This window comes from Hypanus sabinus, unplaced genomic scaffold, assembly GCF_030144855.1.
Source record: "Hypanus sabinus isolate sHypSab1 unplaced genomic scaffold, sHypSab1.hap1 scaffold_53, whole genome shotgun sequence".
NCBI classification, from domain to species: domain Eukaryota; kingdom Metazoa; phylum Chordata; class Chondrichthyes; order Myliobatiformes; family Dasyatidae; genus Hypanus; species Hypanus sabinus.
Genome location: NW_026781391.1, coordinates 1,064,610 through 1,087,077, shown reverse-complemented (window position 1 = coordinate 1,087,077; position 22,468 = coordinate 1,064,610). Strand labels below are relative to the sequence as shown.

Here is a 22,468-nt window from a genome sequence, read left to right as displayed (position 1 = left end):
ATATAAAAGGAGGCCGTTGATTGACAGGTCCGACGAGAACGGGAATAAATGTTGAAATGGCTTGTCCACAGGAAAATTACGCTTTTAGCAGTTGGGGCTGTGTGGCTGAACAAAGCGTCAATTTGGTTTGCATATGTTTCATATCTTCGTATGCCTGGTTGCGACATTACTTTAAAGCTCTGTACTACATTACAAGAACGTACAAACAATATGAATTTCTACAACCAGGACAATTTCCAGAGTTGAACAAGCATCCCAATGAAAGTAGAGCTTTGGCTTTGATGACAAAGTCTATGGGGCCTAGGAACAGAGAAGATCAACAATAACAAACATGAAACCGTGAGATGAGCCCGAGAGTGTTTCGCAACAACAGTCACTGACTTCTCCAATCGTCATTACTCTGTCATTAAGATTTTGCAATTTCGTGTCACACTATTTATCCCTCATTACAATTGGGATTTTACTTGAATGACATCTTGTTTATTTTTACCCCAGCTGATGGAAGACACGTCAACCTTATGTAGTACTGAATATTCAGCGTCCTGGAGGGAGTATAAATGAATGACCGTGGAGATTCATCAGCTCCGAATTTCTTCAGCGAGATCGCGGGCAGCTGGAAGACAAGCTGAATCTCATATAGCATGCTTGAAACATTTTACCGTGTGAGAAAGATATGGTACATGATCATTGCCGTTATCGGTGTACCTGGTAAGAACACAGGCGAACTAACAGACGCTGTTCTATGTCCGCGGTCTTTGGACTCATTCAGTTACCGACAGTGTTGTGATGTAGTTATATTAGTGAGAGCTGTGCAGACTTTGTGACAAAACTCTGTATTCGTTCAGAAGTTATCCCGTAGATTTTTCCGTTTTCTGGTCTCAAAATGAACCGGCAGTTGAAATACATGTAGAGTGGGAGATCTGGGAGGTCAATTCATTTGAGTGGGCACATGGCGGCCATTTCTGATTACGATAATTCAGCGCGCTCGGTACCTTGATGGTTTACCTGGTGTTATTCTGTGTCTATAACACGAAAATATTTAAGTTCAAATTTAAAGGTATTGTGCCGTGTTTTAAGAAATTACTGTAAGTTTGAAGGGAACCCGGGAGGCGAAAATTTGGCCTTCTTGATCGGATACGTTGACAGAGCGTGAAAGAGTCCCGGCAGGAATAATTGTTGAATTTTAAAGAAGCGAACAGCTCAGACCCTATGGGCGGATGACAAACGGGAGTCGAGGATTAAGCCAAGACATGCGAACTGGGGAAATAAATTTGCCTTTGAAGTGGGCCTTGGCGGAGGAGCGGTGCTTCACTGAATGAGAAGATTGCCAAAGCAGAGGTGATGGTGTCCCGGCAATAACCGTCACGGAGAAACGTGCAAGGGTATCCCGGCTTTACACATCGGCAGAAAACTTAATGGTTCATATTGATTTTTCTAAAGAGCCACCCGCAATCATTTGACAAGCCTTCTTTCCGAACGTGCCCCTCTACCAGTGGCGAGTACAGTACCCTTTCACTCAGCATGCAAAGTCCGTCTTTTGAAAATTCTGAGCTTATCTCTGTCCTGAGAAACAACGGAGCCTCAAGACAGTAATTCACTCGATTCTTTTGGTGTTCCCCCAGTGAATTTACTGACGATTGTGATCCTGTCCCGGGGAAATTGCGGCGTCTCCACCTGCACCACGCTCTATCTGATGGCCATGGCAACGGCTGATCTTCTTACCATCACCTTTGACGTCATAATGTGGCGGATCAGTTATTACTACTACCCCGGTAATTTCCTGGACGTCACCCCCGTATGTAGTGCGATTGCTGTCCTGGGGTTTGCAGCCACGGACTCTTCTGTCTGCTTCACTGTCACGTTTATGTTTGATCGGTTTGTCCCCATCTGTTGCCAGAAGAGGAAAGCAAAGTATTGCACGGGGAAAACTGCGGCTGCGGTTCTAACAACAACCGGCCTTTTGTTCTTTTTTTAAAAATATACCCGAATTCTTTATATTTCATCCTGCAAAAGAGACTAACAATATACCATAGGATTGTATTCGAAAGCCGGCCTACTATACGGATCCCGGGTGGATGGGGTATGATAGGTTTTCTGCTGTTTTGAGGCCTTTACTCCCGTTCGTCTTGATACTACTGTTCAATGCTCTGACAGTCAGAAACATCTTAGTGACTAGTCTCGTCCGGAAGGGTCTGAGGGGTCAGAAAAAGGAGGATAGCGGTAAGGACCCGGAGTTGTAGAGCAGGACGCGGTCTGTAATCCTACTTCTCACCATCTCCGGAAGCTTCATCATCCTGTGTTCGGTGTATGTTGCCGAATTCCTTTATTACATCATGGCCGGTCTGGATCAAAATAATTACAATGTTTCTGAAATCGCTCTTCAACATTCTGGATACATGTTGATGATATTAAGTTGCTGCGCGAACACGTTTATTTATAGGGTAACTCAGTCCAGGTTCAGAGAACAGTTCATCAGCGCAGCGAAATACCCGTTCATGTTAATTAATCGACTAATGAATAAACAAAATACCTAAGTTCTTCCTATTGGCCGTCGCTGTGCTTGACATCATGAATTTACAGATCTGACGGTCATCGAAGAGCATGGCAGCGAGGAGAATAAGCATGGTTTAGATCCCGAGAGAGACATAGCAGGGGAGCAGACCTCCACCTCCTAACAATCATTAAACTCATCCTACTTTTTGTTATTTTCGTTTCACCATACTACCGCTGCCAACAACGCGACATCCCTTTTCAGAATGATAGAGCGGGCCAAGATCTGAGGATGTTTAAGTCCAAATCGGCAAAAAGGCAACTGATTCCTTTCTTTAGTCTTTTGCTTATGAATGAAAAGTACATGATCGTGAACTTGCAATTGTCCTTTGCAAGGGAAAAATCTGTTCAGGCGAAAAGCTTAGCGGTACAGAACACGCATATTCTGACCATAACTGCGCAAAGTTTCAGTTGAAAATCCAGATGCCCACTCTGCTCCAAGGAATGAATGTCATCACACTTTCTAGTTTCAGAGCAAACTGAATGTTGAACCGTCCCTGCATTCACTCCAGTACAATCGTATGTCCGTTAATATTTTTTTTCCTCTGCTAAAAATGGTATGATTTGTGTTGTGGACTTAGAGAAGCACATTCATTTCTCAAAGAGGAGAACATCTGCAGATGCTGGAAATCCGAACAACGCACACGGAATGCTGCAGGAAGTCAGTCGGCCAGGCAACATCTCTGGAAAAGAGTACTGTCGACCTTTCAGGCCGAAACACTTCGGCAGAATGGGACAGAGAACAAAAAAAAATAAAAAAATGATGAGGCGTAGATTTAAGAGTGGGGGTAGGGGAATTGGAGAGGGAAACGTTAGGCAATACGGGAGGGCGAGGGGTGAAGAGCTGGGAAGTTGATTGGTTAAGGCACTAAGAGACTTTGGAAGAAAGAAAACGGAAAGGGGGACCAGAGGGAGGCGATGACCGGGCAAAATGTGAGAGAGGGAAAAGGGGTTTGAAAATGATGAGGGACAGGCGGGGGGACATTACTGTTTGTTTGAGAAATCGATGTTCATGCCTTCCTAAACGGAATATTAGGTGCTCTTCCACCCACCTAACTGTGGCTTTCTCCTGTCAGTGGAGGAGGCCATGGCTGGAAACATCGGAATGGGAATGGGAAGTGGAATTAAAGTGGGTGACCACAGGAAGATCCCGCTTGTTCTGGCAGACGGTGTGTAGGTGCTTTGCGAAGCTCTCTCCCAATCAACGTCGTGTCTCACTGATATACAGGAGGACACCCACGGAGCAGCGGACGAAGTAGATCACCCCTACAGACTCACTGGTGGTGTCCTCTCACCTGCAAGGACTGTTTACGGCCCTGAATTTCTCATTTGTCAATTACATGGAACGTTATTATTGCGCTGTGCTGGAGATTTGCGTGAATATTGCCGGGTTGGCCTAACTGTTTAATGCTACTATGTAGTGACTTTGGGATGAAACAAGCTGCAGATATTACTTTTTGGACAATGTGTATCCTGGTCATGCAGCATAGCTTTCAATTTCGTCTTTCAGGTCCGCATATTTCTGGTGTTTTGTCTATGTTGGTAATGGCTGCATCAATTTGGCAGTTCTTGCTTGTTCGTCCTGCAGTATTATATCCGGACGGGTATAATGTACTGTCCGATCTCTAATAATGGATCGGCCGTCATATAGTCACAGGACTCGGACTCTAAAGGTGGACCAGAGTTGTACTTATACTGAAGTGTAGCGTCTTCCATCAGTTTCCATTAAAATCAAGATATTTGTACTGCAAGTTTATCTGCCTTAGTCTGTATACTGCCCCATTCAAATATAACATCTTCATTTCAGTATGCACTCTTTTCGATATTGTCCGCCATTTATGTTGCATCTTTTTGACTGCAATTTTGCCCTATCGACTACCTTTCCTCACTACACGTTGCCTCTGTCTGCTCAAACAGCTCCCTCATCTCCAGCTCGTTACACAACTTTCCTCCGTTACTTTCTGTATTGAAATACATGCAGCTCGGGTCAGTAGTCGCACCATGCTCAACTTTTGATTCTTTGCTCTGTCTGCAGTCTTCCCAACATCTGGCATTCTGGTTCCCATCTCCCTGCAATTTAATACAGTGTATTGTGGCTAAGGGTACCTTGGACACGCCGCTCATCCGGGTCTTCCACAGGATACAGTTTTGTTCCGCCTCAGGGGCTGCGTCGAGCACTATGACAGAAAGAATTAAGTTAAATGCTATCACAATGAAATAATAATTAGCTGACACGTGCATCCTCACGAGCGCAACTGCCGTATCTGCTGTGCTGCCGAAGCCGTGGTCGTGACAGGGCCCCTGGCTAATTATTATTTCAGTGTGATCGCTGCCTGCTTGCTTTCGGCCTTGCCTGATAAATTGGAGAGTTTGAGAAAACTGTCTTCCGATATTCATTTTATCTCCGTAAACACAAGGAAATCTGCAGATGCTGGAAATACAATCAACAACACACAAAAATGCAGGAGGAACACAGAGTGCAGTTGCAGCTGATATGTTCTTTGAAGTCTCTGGGCTGACAAGGAATGACATTGATAGTTAACCAATTATTTAAGGACTTAACCTCCTTATTTGGTGCTCATGTCCACATTATGTGTCATATTCCCTGTTTCTAAATTGTTAGCAGATAAACACAGAAAACCTACAGCGCAATACAAGCCCTTTGGTCCACAAAGTTGAGTAGATCTTGTCCCAACCTTAGAAATTACTAGGGCTCCCCATTGCCCTCCATTACACTAAGCTCCATGTACGGTTGCAAAAGTCCCTTAAAATAACCAATCGTATACGCATCCACCACTGTTACCGGCATCACATTCCACACACTCACCACCTTGCGTAAAAAAGCTAACCCCTGACATGTCTTCTGTACCTACTCCCAAGCACCTTAAAACTGTGCCTTGTTGTGGCAGCCATTTCAGCACTGGGAAAAAGTCCTTGACTATCCATATGATCAATGCCTCTCATCATCTCATACACCTCTATCAAGTGACCTCTCATCCTTCTTCTCTCCAAGGAGAAAAGGCCGAGTTCACTCAATCTGTCCTTATGAGGCATGCTCCACAATCCAGACAATATCCTTGTAAATCTCCTTAGCACCCTTTCTATGGTTTTCACATCGATCCTGTAGTGAAGCAATCAGAAATAAGCACTGTACTCCAAGTGGGGATTGACCAGGCTCCCATATGACTGCCAGGGTTGTTGGAAAACACCACTGAGCTGTAAAGACTGAAAGCAGAATGGGAAACCATTAGTTGGATTTTCAGTATAGCAGAGTCAGAAGCCAGAGGTGGATCTGTACAGAGCAGAGTTTGGAGCTCTGGATGATGGTCGGGGTAAGAACGTATGATGATCAGAAGGGAATCAGCAGCAGGGCGTGTCAACGAATGACAGGGTAGCAACAATTGGAAGCTGATTAACAGAGAAATTAAGCTGGTTGTCTGATGACACAAACAATGCCTGTTGTGTTGGAAGTAGTTATATCTATTGAGGGATGTTCCTGTTTGTTTATCCTGTCATATTACATCTCAATAGTTATTATGGACAGTCCTATTAGTAATAATGTATGGTTATCATATAATTTGTACGGTCTAGACTCTAAAACTGGGTCAGGCTTGAATTTGTGGTGCCTTTGTGCAGTTAAGGTGAAAGATATTTGCCATTTAACTGTATCTGTGTACGTAATCAGATTGAGTTCAACCGGTACAGGATCCCAGAATGTGTTGTCTGCGTCTGGTATCTCTCGGCATACTCTGCATTTATCGCCTTGTTTGTATGTATTTTTTGACATTTGTGTTTTTGTTTTTATCTTTGATAACCACCTTGTCCTGTATTTCTGCAAGGAACTCCTGGGTTACATAGGTAGGCAGAGGGGGAGCTGTGGCTCTGTTGGTAACAAATCAAATCAAATCATCGGAAAGTTGACTTAGGATTGGAATGTGTTGAATCATTCTGGGAAGAACGAAGGAACAGAAAGGTTGAAAAAACTCTGATGCGAGTTATCTGGAGACTCCAAACAGTAGTAGGTATATCTTCCAAAAATCACTGCGGGAGATAGAAAATGCTAGCCAAAAATGGCAATGCAACAATAGTCATGGAAGATAGTCATTCAGACATATTGGGTAAATTTAGTTTGGCGCTGGAACTCAAGAGATTGTAATTCCAGAATGTCCATTAGATAACTTATCAGAGCATCTCCTGGTTGTGGCCAGCTAGAAATCAGCTATTCTGGATTTGCTGTCGTGCAATGGACCAGAACTAATTATACCACTTAAGGGAAAAACAACCCGGAGGAGAAAGTGATCTTAATATAATGGAAGTCGTCCTGAAATTTGAGAAGGAGAAACTGAAGTAAGATGCATTACTGCAACCGTGGAATAAGGACAATTACAGAGTCACGTGAGAGGCCATACTTGATAGGAAAGAACACTGGCAGGGATGACGACCAAGCATCAATGACTGTATTTTTTGGAAGCAATTCGGAAGACACAGGATATATGCATGCCAAAAAGGAAGATCTATTCTAAAGACAACATCATACAACCGAGCTGAAGAGAAGACCAAACCAACATAAAAGCCAAAGAGAGGGCATATAACAGAGCAAAAGTTGCTGAGAAGTCAGATGGTTGGGAAGTTTTTCTAAACAAACAAGAGGCAACTAAAAAGTAATTAAGAAAGAAAAGATGGAATCCGAATCTAGCTAATTACATTGATACGAAATGTTTCCTCAGATATGGAAAGTGTAACACAGAGGCAAGATTGGTTATTGGACCAGGGAAAGCAATGTCTGAAGGGATATGGGGGATAAGGAGATGGATAAGCATTGATAAGTATATGAACTGAATATGTATTTCACATCAGTCTTCATTGTGGGAGAGGGATGGTGGCTGTCCAGATGTCAGTGGTCAGAATTGTGTGAAGTTGCCGTAACTCGAGAGAAGGTTCCTGGGAAGCAAAGAGGTGTGAAGGAAAATAGATAACTTGGACAAGGTGATGTACATCCCAGCATCGAGGAAGAGGTGGCTGGAGAGATTGTGGAGGTATTAGAAATGATGTTTCAAAAATCAGTGGAGTCTGCTATTTTTTGCCTAAGACTGAAAATTTGGGAACGTCACTCTACTCTTCCAGAAGGAAGAGAGATGGAAGAACGGAAATTTTCTGACAGTTTGTCTGACTTCATTGGTTGGGTAAATATTGCAGTCAGCTGTTAAGAATATGTTTTAAGGGCACGTCAAGACACATGATAAAATCCGCAATTTCAAGCGTATTTAGCTCAGGGGAAAATCCTGCATGAAATGTGCGTTGCAAGGATAAAATAAATTGCTGATTGGCAGGACGCAGAGGATAGTAATAATGAGGACATTTTCTCTTTGGCTGCCGGTGACTAGTGATGTTCCACAGGACTTGGATGGCAGAATCGATAGCTTTATTGCAAAGTTTGCCGAATACATCAAGATAGCTGGAGGGCCAGGTAGTTTTGAGGAAGCAGAGAGGCTATAAAAGGACCGACGATCAGAGGAATGGGTGTAAATGGAGCAGGTGGAATACCGTGCAGGGAAGTGTGTAGTCATACACATTGGAAAAAAGGGACACCGGGGTACACTATTTTCAAGTAATCTCAACTTCGGAGCACTTGTGCAGCATTCCCAAAAAAAACAATTTTTAGGTTGTGTCGGCGGTGACGAAGACAAATGCGATTTTAGCATACATTTCAAGAGGACGAGAATAGAAAAACAGGAATTTAATTTTGAGGTTTTGTAAAGCATTGGTGATTCTTCACTTAGAATATTCTAAGCAGTTGTTGGCCCCTGAGAAAGGATGGACTGACACTGGAGTGAGTTTATGATAATGACTCCAGGATTTGATGTCTTGTCAAATGTAGAACATTAGATGGCTCTGAACTTGTGGCACTGGAATTCAGAAACTGAAGGGTGATATAATTGAAATGATCTATTGAAACAGAATAATGCCATTCGGCCAATCTAGCCTGTGCCAACCCGTCTATCTTCCGAGTTCCTGCAACTTCCACTGGGAACATATTCCTTCATACACCTCGCACTATGAACCAATCCAAATTTCTATGACATGTTGGAATGGAACCTGCCACTTGCTCTGGCCGCCCATTCCACAATCTCATCGCCTCTGAGTGAATGTCTCCCCTCATTTTTCTCAAAGAATAAGTAATAACCTTTCAAGAACCACTAGATTTGGGAATGGTTCTGGCGGACTACAGAGTTGCAAATATCACTCCATTCTTTAAGAAGAGAAGGAGGCAGAAGACAGGAAATCATAGGATAGTTAGAAGGACCTTTGTGGTTGGGAAGATCTTCAAAACCATGAATGATGGTCTTTCGATGTACCTGGATAAGCATGATAAAGTAGGCCAACGTCAGCATGGTTTCCCTCAAACCTTTGCCTGACAAACCTGCTGGAATTCTTTGATAAAATTATTGGCAGAGTACAGAAAAGAGAATCAGTGAAAGTTGTTTGTTTTAATTTTCAGTTTGTCTTTTACAAGATGCTCTACATGGGGCTGCTTAACAAGATCACAGGTCAGGGTATTACAGGAAAGATATTGGCATCAATCGAAGATTGGATTATTTGCGGGAGGCAAACATTGAGAGCAATGCAAACCTGTTATTTTTTCTGGCGGTAGCTAATGGCGTTCTGCTGGGTTTTGTTATATATCGATGATTCGATGAGAGAATTGATGGCCTGATTACCAACTTCGCAGTTGATATGAAGGTAGGTGCTGGGCAGGTAGCTTAGAGTAAAACGGGTTCTGCAGAAGTACTCAGACAGGTTTGGAGAAGAGGCAATAAGGTGGCACATGAAATACACTCTATGGACTGCAGTCTTATGTCAGGTACGCAAGTTCTGTCAGCATAACGCTGCACGAACATTTTTAACAAAACACTCCGATACAATACGGATTTCATTTGGTTGCAGACTAAAATGCTATTTCGATACTACAAGTCCATTTCCACAGTGGTGGAGAAGTGCCCAATCGCCCCTCATCAACTGTATACTCTCTTCCAACACCTACATCATTTCCCACTTCTGTAAACCCCTCCGACCCCGACAGCACTCGCCATCTCTGCAAAACCTTCTATCATCCAGCCTGATGCATTCAGGTGACAGCTGACACGATGAATACACTGTCCGTGCCTTATGGCATGGTTTATAAAACACCCTCACACTTCCTGTTTGCAAACATACCGATTTACATGGATACCTTGATTAAGCCCCTTCCCAAATTGCCTCCTGAAAAAAAAAAAAGATGTATTCCGCTTTCTCAGTCCCGTTGTCCCCGGCATATCTGTTCACAGGATGAGCTTGACCTTTCTGGGACATGAGAGGTGGTCTCTTCCTTCACAGAAATAGTTTCCCTTCCTCCACCGTTGATGCTGATCTCAGTCCAATCGGTTCTATTTCCTGAAAATCTGCCTTCACTTCATCTTACCGTCCCTTTAAGTTTGGCAGAGTCCATTTTGTCCTTACCTGCAAACCCACTAGACATCTGTGGTAGGCTCTTCAGGTTAGAGTAATGAGCAGTGCTGAGATAATTAGGCCAGCTACTTTGGCAATGGGATTTCCGGGCATGGCCAGGATAAATGAGTAGACTTGTCCAAGTATAGCCAGCCTGGATCAAGCCAGTTCCCTGTGCATTGTAGGGATCTTGTCAGTCTCCCAGCTTCGCGGACGGCCATATCTGCACATGCTGTGCGGAGCTGTAGCTCCTAGTGGACCGCGTTAGGGAACTGCGGTTGCAGCTCGATGACCTTGGTCTGGTAATGACCAGCGAGGAGGTGCTGGAAAGGAGTTATAGGGAGTGAAAGGAATTGGTCACACCGGGGCCACGGGAGACAGACTAGTAGGTACCAGTCACGAGAGGGAACGAGAACAGTCAGGGACTAGAGAGTATCCCTGGCAACAGTGTCCGTTCCTCTGGCGCCGAGATCGGCCCTGTGGCTCAGAAGGGTAGGGAAGGGAAGAGGAAGGCAGTAGAGGTGGTGGACTCTCTAGTTAGGGGGTCAGATGGGCGATTCTGTGGACGCAGGAATGGAACTCGAATGGTGTTTGCCTCCCAGGTGCCAGGGTCCGGGATGTTTCTGATCGCGTCCACCATATTCTGCAGTGGGAGGGAGGACAGCCAGACGTTGTGGTACGTAGTAGTACCGATTACATAAGTAGAAAAGGGAAGAGGTCTTGAAAACAGACTACAGGGAGTTGGGAAGGAAGTTGAGAAGCAGGACCGCAAATGTAGTAATCTCGGGATTTTCTGCCTGTGCCACGTGACAGTTAGTATAGGAATGAAAAGAGATGGAGTATAAAAGCGTGGCTGAGGGATTGAAGCAGGGGGCAGTGACTTAGATTTCTGGAGCACTAAGACCTCTTTTGGGGCAGGGATAATCGGTAAGAAAAGGATGGATTGCACTTGAATCCCAGGAGACCAATATCATATTTTGGAGACTTGCTAACGTTACTGGGGAGAGTTTAAACTGGACGTTGGGGTGTGGTAACTGGGGAAGAGGCGGTTGGATTACAAATAGAGGAAGCTTGGAGACAGTGTGTGAGGGAGGATAGGCAGGTGATAGAGAACGGACGCACTCAGACCGACGGTTTGAGATGTGTCAGTTTTAACGCAAGGAATACTGTGAACGAAGCGGTTGAGCTTAGAACATGGATCAGAACTTGGAGCTATAATGTAGTGGTCATTACAGAGACTTGGATGGATCAGGGATAGGAAAGTGCCGGGTTTTACATATTTTAGAGAGGTCAGGGAGGGGGGCAAAAAAGGTGGGGCGTGGCAATGTTGATCAGATAGTGTCAAGCCTGCAGAAAAGGTGGACGTCAAGGAGTGGCTGTTTACGGCAACTCTGTGGTGGACATGAGGAGCAGGAAAGGGTCAATAACTGCACTGGGTGTTTTGTACAGGCCGCCCAGTAGTAACAGGGATACCGAGGAGCAGATAGGGAAACAAATCGTGGCAAGGTATAAAAATAACAGTTGATATGGTGGGACATTTGGCATCTCCCAAGAGCAAGTGGTGTAGATGGGGTAGAGTTTGTTAGGTGTGGAGTTCTCCTTCGGTACGTTCCGATGAGACAGGGAAGTTATGGTAGGGTTTGGGCCAAGGAAAGTTTGTCCGTCAACCTCTGTTTTGAGACTGGCAAGGAAGATCTACCGCAGAAGACTTCTTTGCAATATGTGCCCGAGATGAGAAGGGAGCTGAAAAACGCTTATGAATTAGCTGAGGTCAAAGAAATAGGAGGAGGTATGATCAAAAAGTTAAGTTCTGCTAACGCATGCCTGAAGACTGAGTACTCATAAAAGTCTGGGGCTACCTGGAAGCATACGTTTGCTGATCGCTGGGAGTTACCCCCTATGTAATGGAGACTCAGGTGTCAAACGCACCAGAGTTATGGGCGATACCAGAGGATGAGAATGGACCTGTCACGATTCTGCAATGAAAAACACCTTCGACCACTTCGGCAAGAGTTGCGAGTTAACCCAGAGCCTGATTGGACACTACAACTAGTAAGAGGACTCTGCCGCAACGTGGAGAGACTGAAGGACTCAGAGGAACGAGGAAAAGGGGCTGTGGTATATGCTGCCCTTCGCCAACTCCGCAAACCGTGAGGAAGACATTCTTATCCTTTCCCACGCTGAGGCAGGTGACCTTAGCGGGGTGTGGAAGGAGAGGAGTTTGTGGAATTAGCAGGGCTCTGTCAGGCTTGCAGCTGGAGCAGGAAGGGTGTGTAGTCTCCACAGTAACTGGGGTTGAAGCTGAGCAGAGGGATCGGGTTTGCAGGAAGACAGGATTGATAGACCGGGGGAAGCCTCGTCATGTACACCAGAGGTGACCCAGTGGGTCTCTGAAACTGAAGGAGTAGTTGATGGGACAAGGAGGTCTCAAAGAATCAGGAGTCCCCCGAGGTAGGCTTGCCTATGTAGCACCAGGGGAACAGAGTGCTACGAATATCCCACTGGGGAGATATGTCACTACCCTTTACAAGTGGATTAGAGTTGCTGGCATCACGAAATTCTACTGAAAACGGTGTTATTAATCTGAGATGACAGATTACCTCCAAGTCATCAGGAAATGACTATTTTGGTATGGGAAGAGTGTCATGCCCCGGTTCTTACATTTACTGTTATGGTGTATGTGTTTCTTTTTAGGGGTTCTGTTAAAACAGCTTGTTTTCAGCTTGTTTGGCTTGTGGTGGAACACAAGAGATGAGGAGACTTGGGCGCCATCCAATTCGGATGGTAGAATTCAGGGGTTGTTTCTCTGGAGAGGGACACTAAGGTTCGGTTTGGGCTTTACTTTGGCGGGCAATGGGGAGAGAAGACTCTGTGGAGAACCGCTCGAAGCACAGAATCTGATGGGAGAGCCGTTTGTTCGAGATGGGTTGCGAGTAACGTTCGGAAAGCGGTGTGTTATTTCATGATGACAGAGCGCCCAGTGCGTGGGGGACAGAGAAGTTCCAGATGAGTTTCAACTTCTGCACATTTGACTGTTTAATTTGGATTGGGTTTTTTTATTTTTATTATTCTTTACCAGCCTTTCAGTTAAGTCAAGATTCATAAGTATATCTCCTTTAATCATGTGCAGCGGACAGTCTGTTATTTGTAACAGGATAGCAGATTACACAGCATCCACACAAACAAGGGTTTGAGGGGGGCTCGAGGTCTCAAACTCACGAGTTCGGTGGGAATTAAGTGTGCTTTCCTTAGACTTACGCAGCCAAGGAAACCGGGGTGTTTCGCCCGTATATCAGTGCATGTGGCCAGACACATAAAGATCAGAATTTAAATGGAATAGGGAATTAAAGTGGCAGGAACTAAATCGTCGACGATATGCAGGAGCGGTTTCTCATTCGCCTGTCGTTAGTCCAAAACACAGGCGACGTGTCTTTAAACGTTCCATGAAGCACACAGAATTAACAGATGTACCACTCCATTACTGTTTCCCTGCATGGAGTGAAAAAAACTGTATGAACAGAGAACATAGATATTTACAGCACATTACAGGCAATTCGGCCCACAGCAGAGAGACCTACTCTAGAGACTGCCAAGAATTTCGCTGGCGCTTCGCCCGCTATTTTGCTCAGCGCCGTGTAACTGGATCACAGTGGACGTGCCTCATCCAGGAGCAGGACATAATGGTGGGGAGGGTCGAATAGCTCAGAAAATCAGGTAAAAATGTTCCCTTCAAAATGCTGAAAGATGTGGAGTGACAGGGAAAATAAACAGAGTTATGAAGGTTGGTAGAATCTTGTTGACTAATAGAAATTGAAGAGAATGAAGAGCAGGTCAATCTCACTGTGCTGAATTCGGAAGAGGTGTGGGGAGAAGATGGAGAGGAAATAATTGAGATGAAGAAAGCAATTTCTCTTCATTGGCAGAGGGACGGAACTTCAGAGAAACCCCCGTTGAGAAGCTTCCAACATTGGAAAAGTACAGCGGAGACATGGAAACTGAGAGAATGGAATAAAGCTTCAAACGAGGAGTATGATGGTGGAGCATGGATGCAGGAGGGCGGAGCTGAGGAGAACCATGGAGTGAATACAAGAAACAGAAATGGATTGAATCAAACTTCCACACTGAAGACAGGATAGAAAAGAAAGGACACAGAGAGATTTTTCCACAGGTGAGGGGTTAGGACACGGGATAATTTGGAACTGTGACGGGGATAATACCCTTCAGCAAATGTAGTGCACTTTTGCAACATTTCACCCGAGATTCCGCGGAGGCTCAGTCTTTGAAATACTTCATAATATTCCTTTTTAATATAAATCGATGAGATTAGATGCGGAAAAAGGAAAATCTTATTCGTGGGGAAATATTAGCAATGATAATGTCTCATTAAGGAATAGCTTCTGCATGTATTTCATATGTCCATCCGGATTTAGGCGAATTTTCGCAGTGTGATCCCTATCTCCCAGTTATTACCCAGGAGGCTATGCTCTATTTGCCCCACTTAGTTCTTCTGGAACGCTTTCAGTTACGTGTTCTTTATCATTTGGGGAATTTTGGTACATGAGTTTTTTTCGGGAGGCGTATCTCGCCCAGTTTTACACTGAGACAATGCTCAAATGTCGAAGGAACAGATAGGCTACGGATGGATGTTACTGCGGAATTTTCACCTCAGGTAGCCGAAGGATGGACGTCCGCGATGGAGGGAATGCCATGCGGGAATGACTGAGATCATGGGACTGATTTGGATGGGACTTTGGAGTGATTTCCATACAAGTGCATGAAATTATACACCCAGCGTTCTGGATTCAGCTGTCGTTAGACATGTAAAGATCTGTCTTCAATTTATTCCCCTAACTCCGTTTACACTTTGTGGCTCTTAAATGTATTTGTTTCCCTTCAGCGATTCCACATCGCTCCCCTTATCGTTTCCTTTCTTAAATATTGAGATTAGTTCTCTTTCTATCGGTGTGGGACTGCCATGGGGGAAAATTCCGGTTAACAAACTTGATCTATAGACAGCCCGGAAAGTAGTTCATCTCAGCTAATACAGAATCAGTGTGGTCTTGTGACGGGGACGGCATGTCTCACAAATGTGACTGTGATTTTAAAGGAATAATCTCGACGATTTTACAAAGCAGGAAGGTAGAGGGAGTTTGGATGGACTTCAGTAAGGTTTCTAAGAAGACTCCGATGACAGGGTCGCCGAGATGAATTGGCAAACTAGTCGCACTATCAGCTCGGTAAATGGATGCAAATGGTCGTGTTTGTGTGTCTCTCTCTTCCCGGACGCCGGCAATAAGCGGCAAGTGTAGATTTACTGCTGGGTCCTTCATTGTTCGCAAAACCGTATGTGAATCAAAAAGTGACTTAATGACCTTCGTGAAAAAAAAGTTCTGGGAGGACATATAGACCTTGGTAAGGACGATTTAAGTTGTAACCTAGCAATGCCAGTTCATACCTCTCTGAATGCAGTGGGACAAGTGAACAGTACATGTGTTTTTATTCATACTTGCATTGTACGCCGAAACGTTGAGTGGAAGAATTCCGACTCGGTCTTACAGCTGCACGGAGCAATGGTCAGAGCAGGGTGACAGCAACGGGTGCAATTCTGATTCCCACGGCATGGGATGGATTTTGTAAAAAACTGAACAATGGTAGATCAAAATTCACGTTTGTTTCTGGACTGTGGGGAAGGGGATAAATTATAAGGAGAAGTTTGATTGTTTCAAATAGAAAATGAAGTGAATGGTCCTTGTAGAAGTTTATTTGTCAATTATGAAGAGGTGTATATTGTACAGATAGCCAACAACTTTGTCTTTTCCTACGTCGGCAGTGGCTAAACCTACAGGCACATGCATACACAGACCTGAAGACATTCTTTTTTCGCCCCGTGAGCGTGGTTATATCTACAGCAGACGTGCTGGATGTAGATGATAATAAAATATTGGAAAAATGTTTGTATAGACTTTGGTTAACAAATGTAGAGAGGGATACGGGCTGTATTATAGCTCTGGGGATTGGCATAGTTCGCCATAGTCGAGCTGGGGCAGAACCTATGCAATATTGATCCCCCGCTGCAATCTACAAGAAGGTGGCTCTGTCACAGCGCTGACCGCAGCGAATCTCCACTGCCAGTATAAAAGTCATTGCGATTGCTTCAGCTTTACCCAAGTTACCCTGCGGCCAGATGACCCCTGAGTGTCAACGCAGCTGTGAAACGGAAAGAGTGAATGAAATCAACTGTGTAATCAGACACCGGGAATGTTGATGACGTCACGGCCGTCAAGGACGCTCCTGCACAGAAATGTAGTTGAGTGTTATTTTGTTCCAATTCAATAGCCAGACCCATTATACTTAAACACATAAAACTCAGATGTTCATCGGGACCCAATGACGGGGGTCTGATGCGGAGAATTAGCGGTTAATGAACTATCGAACTTTAGGAATATGTGCTTTGCTTCACCTGTGCCTTTTAATCAATATTGAAAACAAAGTCCAAGGAGATGTTAACACCCGCCGCATTTCTTCTCTAAACTTAGCCTGGGTCGCTGTATAAATGCAGGTGTTCGTGCAGGAACTCAGGTACATCAGCATGTAGCCGGCTTCATTGGCGACGTAGGCAGAGTCGGTGTAATCTCCGTCGTAATGCGCGGTTCCTGTCAGTTGGGTGGTCAGAAAACTCACAGTGACCGGTAGCCACAACAGAATGAAACTGCCGGACACACTAAAGAGTAAAATGATGGATTTCCGGCGGCTTTCCATCTCCGGATCCTTCTGTGTTTGACTGCTGTGACCGCGCAGTCCGCGGCGCACTTTACTGGCTAATAAAATGCGCCTTACTGTCACACAGTTAAACAGGGCTATCAGAACAAAAGGTAATATAACAGTTAAAATACTCTGCAGAAAGGAGAATGTGACCCCCACAGGAGACGTCATGAACCACGAGCTCGGCTTGCAGCCCCAATGAATACCGTTAACTACTCTGACGGGTTTAAACTCAAATAGAAACGGGACGTTCTGTAAATGCAACAGGAGCGCCACGGTTATAATGCCGGAAACAGCTGTCCTCACTGTGCAATATTTCGCTTTAAGCTTCTGACAACAGATCGCTACAAACCGATCGACTGTGAACAGGACAGTGAACCAGACCGAAGTTTGCAGGCTGGTTGAATTGAAGTACATACCAACCTTACAGGCGGATGTGTAGGACAGGAAGGACGTTGGAAACTGGTACATGACGGTATGATACCCGATTACACAGAACATCATCACCAGGAGATCTGCCATTGCCATGGCAAACATGTAGTGGGATATACCTTTAGAAAGCCCGCATTTCCCTCGGAAGAGGACCACCATTGTCAATAGGTTCGCTAGGGAAAGGGATACAAACTGTGAGTTACTAACAGGGCGAGGAGAAGTGTTACACTCGAATAGTTTCAGAAATCAATAAATAAGCTCTTATGCTTGGATATACCTGCCATTTTTCATCACATTTATTACCATCTTATAGGTGTGATAGGGGGAAATTAATTCAAATCTCCAGCTGGAAATTCAACTCTACTGATAGCTATACTTACTATAATTCCCACCTGGTACGGATAAGACATATTATCAAAGGGTTGATCTGAAATTCACAAAGGTAGGGGTGGGGACAGAAGGAGAGGGAGAGAGCGAGTGAGCAAGAAAGAGAGAGAAAGAGGACAGAGAAAGAGACAGAGACAGAAAGAGACAGGGCGAAAGAGACAGAGAAAGAGAGAGACAGAGAGAGTGTTCGAGAGAAAGAGAGTGAATTCAGCTACGGCAGCAGTTGTTACAATCCGCAACGTTCCCACAATTCGTACTGTTCTACTGCTCCTTCACCAAAAGTTAGATCAGATAAATACATTTCAATCCGCGGTATCAAATTTACGCGGACATTGATCAACATCGGGGAGGATTGGTCTCTCTGAATTTGAGCACCATCGTCGACTTTGAACTTTGGAGGCGGCGGGGGGAGTGGGAGCATTGAACCTGATCCTGCATCAGCGTAGAGAGCGGCGACGAACCGTTCAGTAGCAATAGTCTGCCGTGTCTCCGCGCTGGGCTGGTTTCGGCGATAAGGAATACCCAGTGAAATGACTGTTAACAGAAGAGCATCATAACATTTCAGACAGAGGATGTGTACACTTACCCGGAACACCGAAAGCTGCCACAATAGGGTAAAATACAATCGCCACATGCCGGATTGTCAGTAGAGCCATTTTTCGGATATTGAACAAAATGTGCCGCACTTCTTGCACTAAGAGCCACTCCGCTGCGTTCTGATCTCGCTGCCCTTTTATGCATTAATCTATACCCCGGTTAAAAAAAAACAACAACAACAGCAACAATGGTTACACGTAACTCGAGTTAGTTACAGTCAGTTAACAAACAATGCGCCGTTTCCACTTCTGTGTTCACACGGCGCCACAGGGAATACTTAAAGTGCAAGAGCTGTGAGAAAATTTTGTAGCCCTATAAAATCCTGCTGAATCCATACTTTCTGTGTTCTGTTCCGTTCCGGTTGTCACATTATAGGAAGCATGTCGAATCGTTAGAGATGCAGCAGAGGAGATTTGCTGTGATGACACCAGGATTATGAAGAGAGGTTGAAAACGCTAGGGTTTGCTTTAGGAGGACAGAAAACGACCTGTGACGTTGGGGAAGGTGTAAAAAATGATAACAGTCAGAGGTCGAATGTACAAAAAGAGATATTGTATAATTGCCAGGCAGAAATGCCGAAGGCATGGAGGCATAACTTTATGGAATTGGGCAGAAATCATTGTGGTGATGGCAGAGGCATTTATTTCACACACTGAGTTGTGTGTACGTGTAACAGTCTGTAATCAATGGCGTAGCGTCATATATATCAGTGACATTCCACAGACTCTCAGATAGGCATGTGAATGAATGGGAAAGATGAGGCTATGTAGTCGGAAAGGGTCAGGTTGATCTTAAAATAGACTAAAACGTGGGCACAACCGTCAGCCTACGATACCATATTGCTGTATGTATTATGCCTTCATGTGTTAGTGAAACGTTCAGGACGTGTCTTGTGACCAGGTACATCCTTATTGATGTCATCAATGCAAAGGGTTCTGAATCTTGAACGTCCTCAATGATGGGTGCCATCTTCCTCAGACATTGCTTTTTGTATATGGCGGGGAGCCTGGTGTTTACTCACTTTACAACACATTGTGGCTTTTTCCGATCTTCTGCATTAGCGCCTCCACACTTGACGGGATGTAACAGCCCGCATGCTGTCCGTGATACATCTCTTCAAATTTTCCGGAGTCTTTTGCACATCACAAATCTTCTCAAACTTTGATATTACTAATCATTACAATTTTGTTTCAAAATTCCATCAGTTCTTCATCTGCAACTCATCATGTACAGACTTGTGGACCCACGGAAAAATGGGATCTGCTCAGCCTTTCTACGCTGACCCATCGATGAAGACGTACCTATTTTCAGTTCAAAATTCAAATTACATTCATTATCAAGGTATACTTGTTCAACATTTAGATTCGTCCCATTACAAATAACCACAAAGCAAAGAAAGGCAATAGAAGCTGTTAAGAAAACTGTCAAACAATCGATGCGTAGATGAAATACAATAAGACCAATGCTGCAAACGATAAACTTAACAAAATAACATTCCGAACTGAAGCTCAGGAAGTGAGTCCCTCGGCGGATAGGAAGCCTGACATTCGAGAACATCTCCCTGCCGCTGTTCAACGCAGCGCCGAGTAAACGTCGCGGAGCACTGCGTCGAGGAGCCCGTCCATCATCCAATCCGGTCCATCGATGAAAACGTCCAAACATCGCGTAGTACCTCGGTTTCGGACCCGGGCCCTGCCGCTTCGATGCTCTCTCGAGCCTGATTTCACCTCCTCGACTCTGCTCGTTCGGAACTTTCCAATTCGGCCCGTCTTTAAAATCGATCAAATCCCGGGTCTATTCTCGGTCTCGGACACTGAGCCGCATTCTGCCTCGCCCACGCTCGCCCCTGTTCTGCCACATCGAATTGCTTCTGTCCGCGCCAGGAATGGCTATTCTACGGTGGCTCGTTCTCGGTTCTCCGACACGGACCCCGACGATTTCCTTCGGACTTCAAGGCATCAGCATCTAGCGCCTTCGAGCTTTCAGTTCACAACGCAAAATGCCACTTCTTACAGGCTTGTTTAAAAGCTCCACACCGAATGAAAAGTTAAAGGCTTTTGTTTGCAGCGATTGTTTATCAGAATTTTAAAAATGATAACGTATTTAGTTGTTTTCTTTGTTTTGTTTGCCGCCGATAAGTGGTCACTGGTCTTCACTATCACCACATTACACCGGAAGCCTTTTCGCCTCTCCCAACTTCTACTTCCTGAAGTCCACAATCAATTCATTGGTTTCATAATGTTGAGTGCAAAGCTGTTGTTGTGGCTCCACTCTACATGCCGATCTACCCCACTTCTGCTCCGCTCCTCGTCACCATCCAGAAGACACTAGATACTAGAATACAACAGCACAGTACAGGCCCTTCAGCCCTTGATGTTGTCCCGATCCATATATTGCTTTATAAATTACTAAACCGACACTAAACCTCACTGAAACATAACCCTCTATTTTTCTTGCATCCATGTGCCTGTTCATGATACTCACTATCCACCCTATCTATGCCTCTCATAATCTTGTAAACCTCTATCAAGTGTCGTTTCATCCTTTTACGCTCCAAAGAGAAAATCCCCAGCTCTGCAAACTTGCCTCATGAGAATTGTTTTTCAATTCAGGCAACATCATAGTAAATATCCTCTGCACCCTCTCCATGGCTTCCACATCCTTCCTATAATGAGATAACCAGAAGCGAACACAGAGATTTGGAGACTTTCGAAATGACCTCTCACCTTTTGGACTCATTCTCCCTGTTAATGAAGCCTATCATCCAATACTACCCTACCTGCCTTCACAGCGAACTTGAGGGAGGTATGGATTCGAACGCTAAGGTCCCTTTGTTCATCCCGACTCTTAAGTAACTGACTATTAACCCTGTACTCAGCCTTCTGGTTTGTCCTTCCAAAATGCATCAACTCCCACTTAACCGGGATTTGCACCATCTCCCGCTTTTCTGCCCACCTCTGCATCATATCTACATCCTTTTGTAATCCTCGATCAACTACAGCTCCATCCACAACGCTTCCAAACTTCGTGTCATCCACAATCCTACTTACCCATACTTTCTCCTCTTCATTCGGGTCATTTATAAACATCACAAAGATAAAGAGCAGAGGTCCCAGGACAGATCCTTGCAGCACTCCACTAGTCACCGACCTCCAGGTAGAATACTTTCCTTCCACTACTACTCTCTGCTTTCTTCCTGGAAGCCAATCTTTTATCCCAACAGCCAAAGATCCACTGATCCCATGCCTCATGACCTCTTCGGTGAGTCTCTCGTGGGGGATCTTGTAAAATGCCTTGCTAAAATCCATGTACACCACATCTACCGCTTTACGCTCTTCACTGTATTTTGTGATCTCTTCAAAAAACTCAATTAGGCTCGTGAGGTACGAATATTCCTTCACAAAAACATGTTCACTATCGTTGAGTAGACTGTACTTCCCCAAATGATCATAGATCGTTTCTTTGACAATCCAATAGATAGCAGACCAACGACGTAAGACTCACCGGTCTATAGTTCCCTGGATTCTCCCTGTTACTTTTTTTTTAAATGGAGCTATAGTTGCTATTCTTCAATCCTCCCGCTCCTACCCTGCAGCCAAAGATGATTCCAAGATCATAGATACTGCTTCAGCGATCTCTTCTCTCACTTCCCATAGCAATCTGGGGTATTTAACGTCCGGCCGTGGGGACCTATCAATCTTGAAGTTTTTAAGGAGATCCAACACATTTTCGTCCTTAATCTCCATAGTATACAGCACAAAGGCCTGTTCTATTAGGAGTCACCCTGATCAAAGTTCTTTTCGCTTGTGGTTACTGAAGCAAAGTATTCATTAAAGACCTCCCCAACCTCCTACGCCTCTAGGCACATGCCGCCTTCTTGATCCTTTAAAGGCTCCAGCTTCGTACTTCCTGCTTTCCGTTCTACACATACTCATAGTTAGCCTTGGGGTTCTCCGTAATCCTACATGCCAAGGCCATCTCATGCCCTCTTCGAAATCTCCTAAAGTCATTTCTCCAGCTCTTTCCTGGCTACCCTATGTTTCGCCTGTGCCCCTCCTGCTTCCTGCTTCTTACGTCTAACATATGCTTCCTTCTTCAGCTTGACGAGTTGTCTCCTGTGCTCATTAGCCACATTTCCCTTTTCTTACCTTTGTTTCCTTGTCTCAGTGGGACAAACCTATCCTGAACCCAACACAAGTGGTCCCTAAACCTCCTCCACTTTACTTATGTATTTTCACCCTTGAACATCTGTTTC

At 44.7% G+C, this 22,468-nt stretch overlaps 1 protein-coding gene across 1 annotated transcript in view; it reads right to left on the bottom strand.

Moving 5' to 3' along the window:
* Positions 1 to 18,272, bottom strand: part of LOC132389310 (uncharacterized) — a 44,369-nt gene extending 26,097 nt beyond the window's left edge. Inside the window, exons 1-4 of the mRNA XM_059961828.1 lie at positions 18,203 to 18,272; positions 17,349 to 17,402; positions 16,496 to 16,892; positions 16,209 to 16,242 (exon numbers count right to left, since the gene is read on the bottom strand). Of these exons, the coding sequence (XP_059817811.1) occupies positions 16,209 to 16,242; positions 16,496 to 16,892; positions 17,349 to 17,402; positions 18,203 to 18,272 (555 nt within the window). The remainder of the gene's footprint in view (positions 1 to 16,208; positions 16,243 to 16,495; positions 16,893 to 17,348; positions 17,403 to 18,202) is intronic.
* Between the last annotated feature and the right edge of the window lie 4,196 nt (positions 18,273 to 22,468).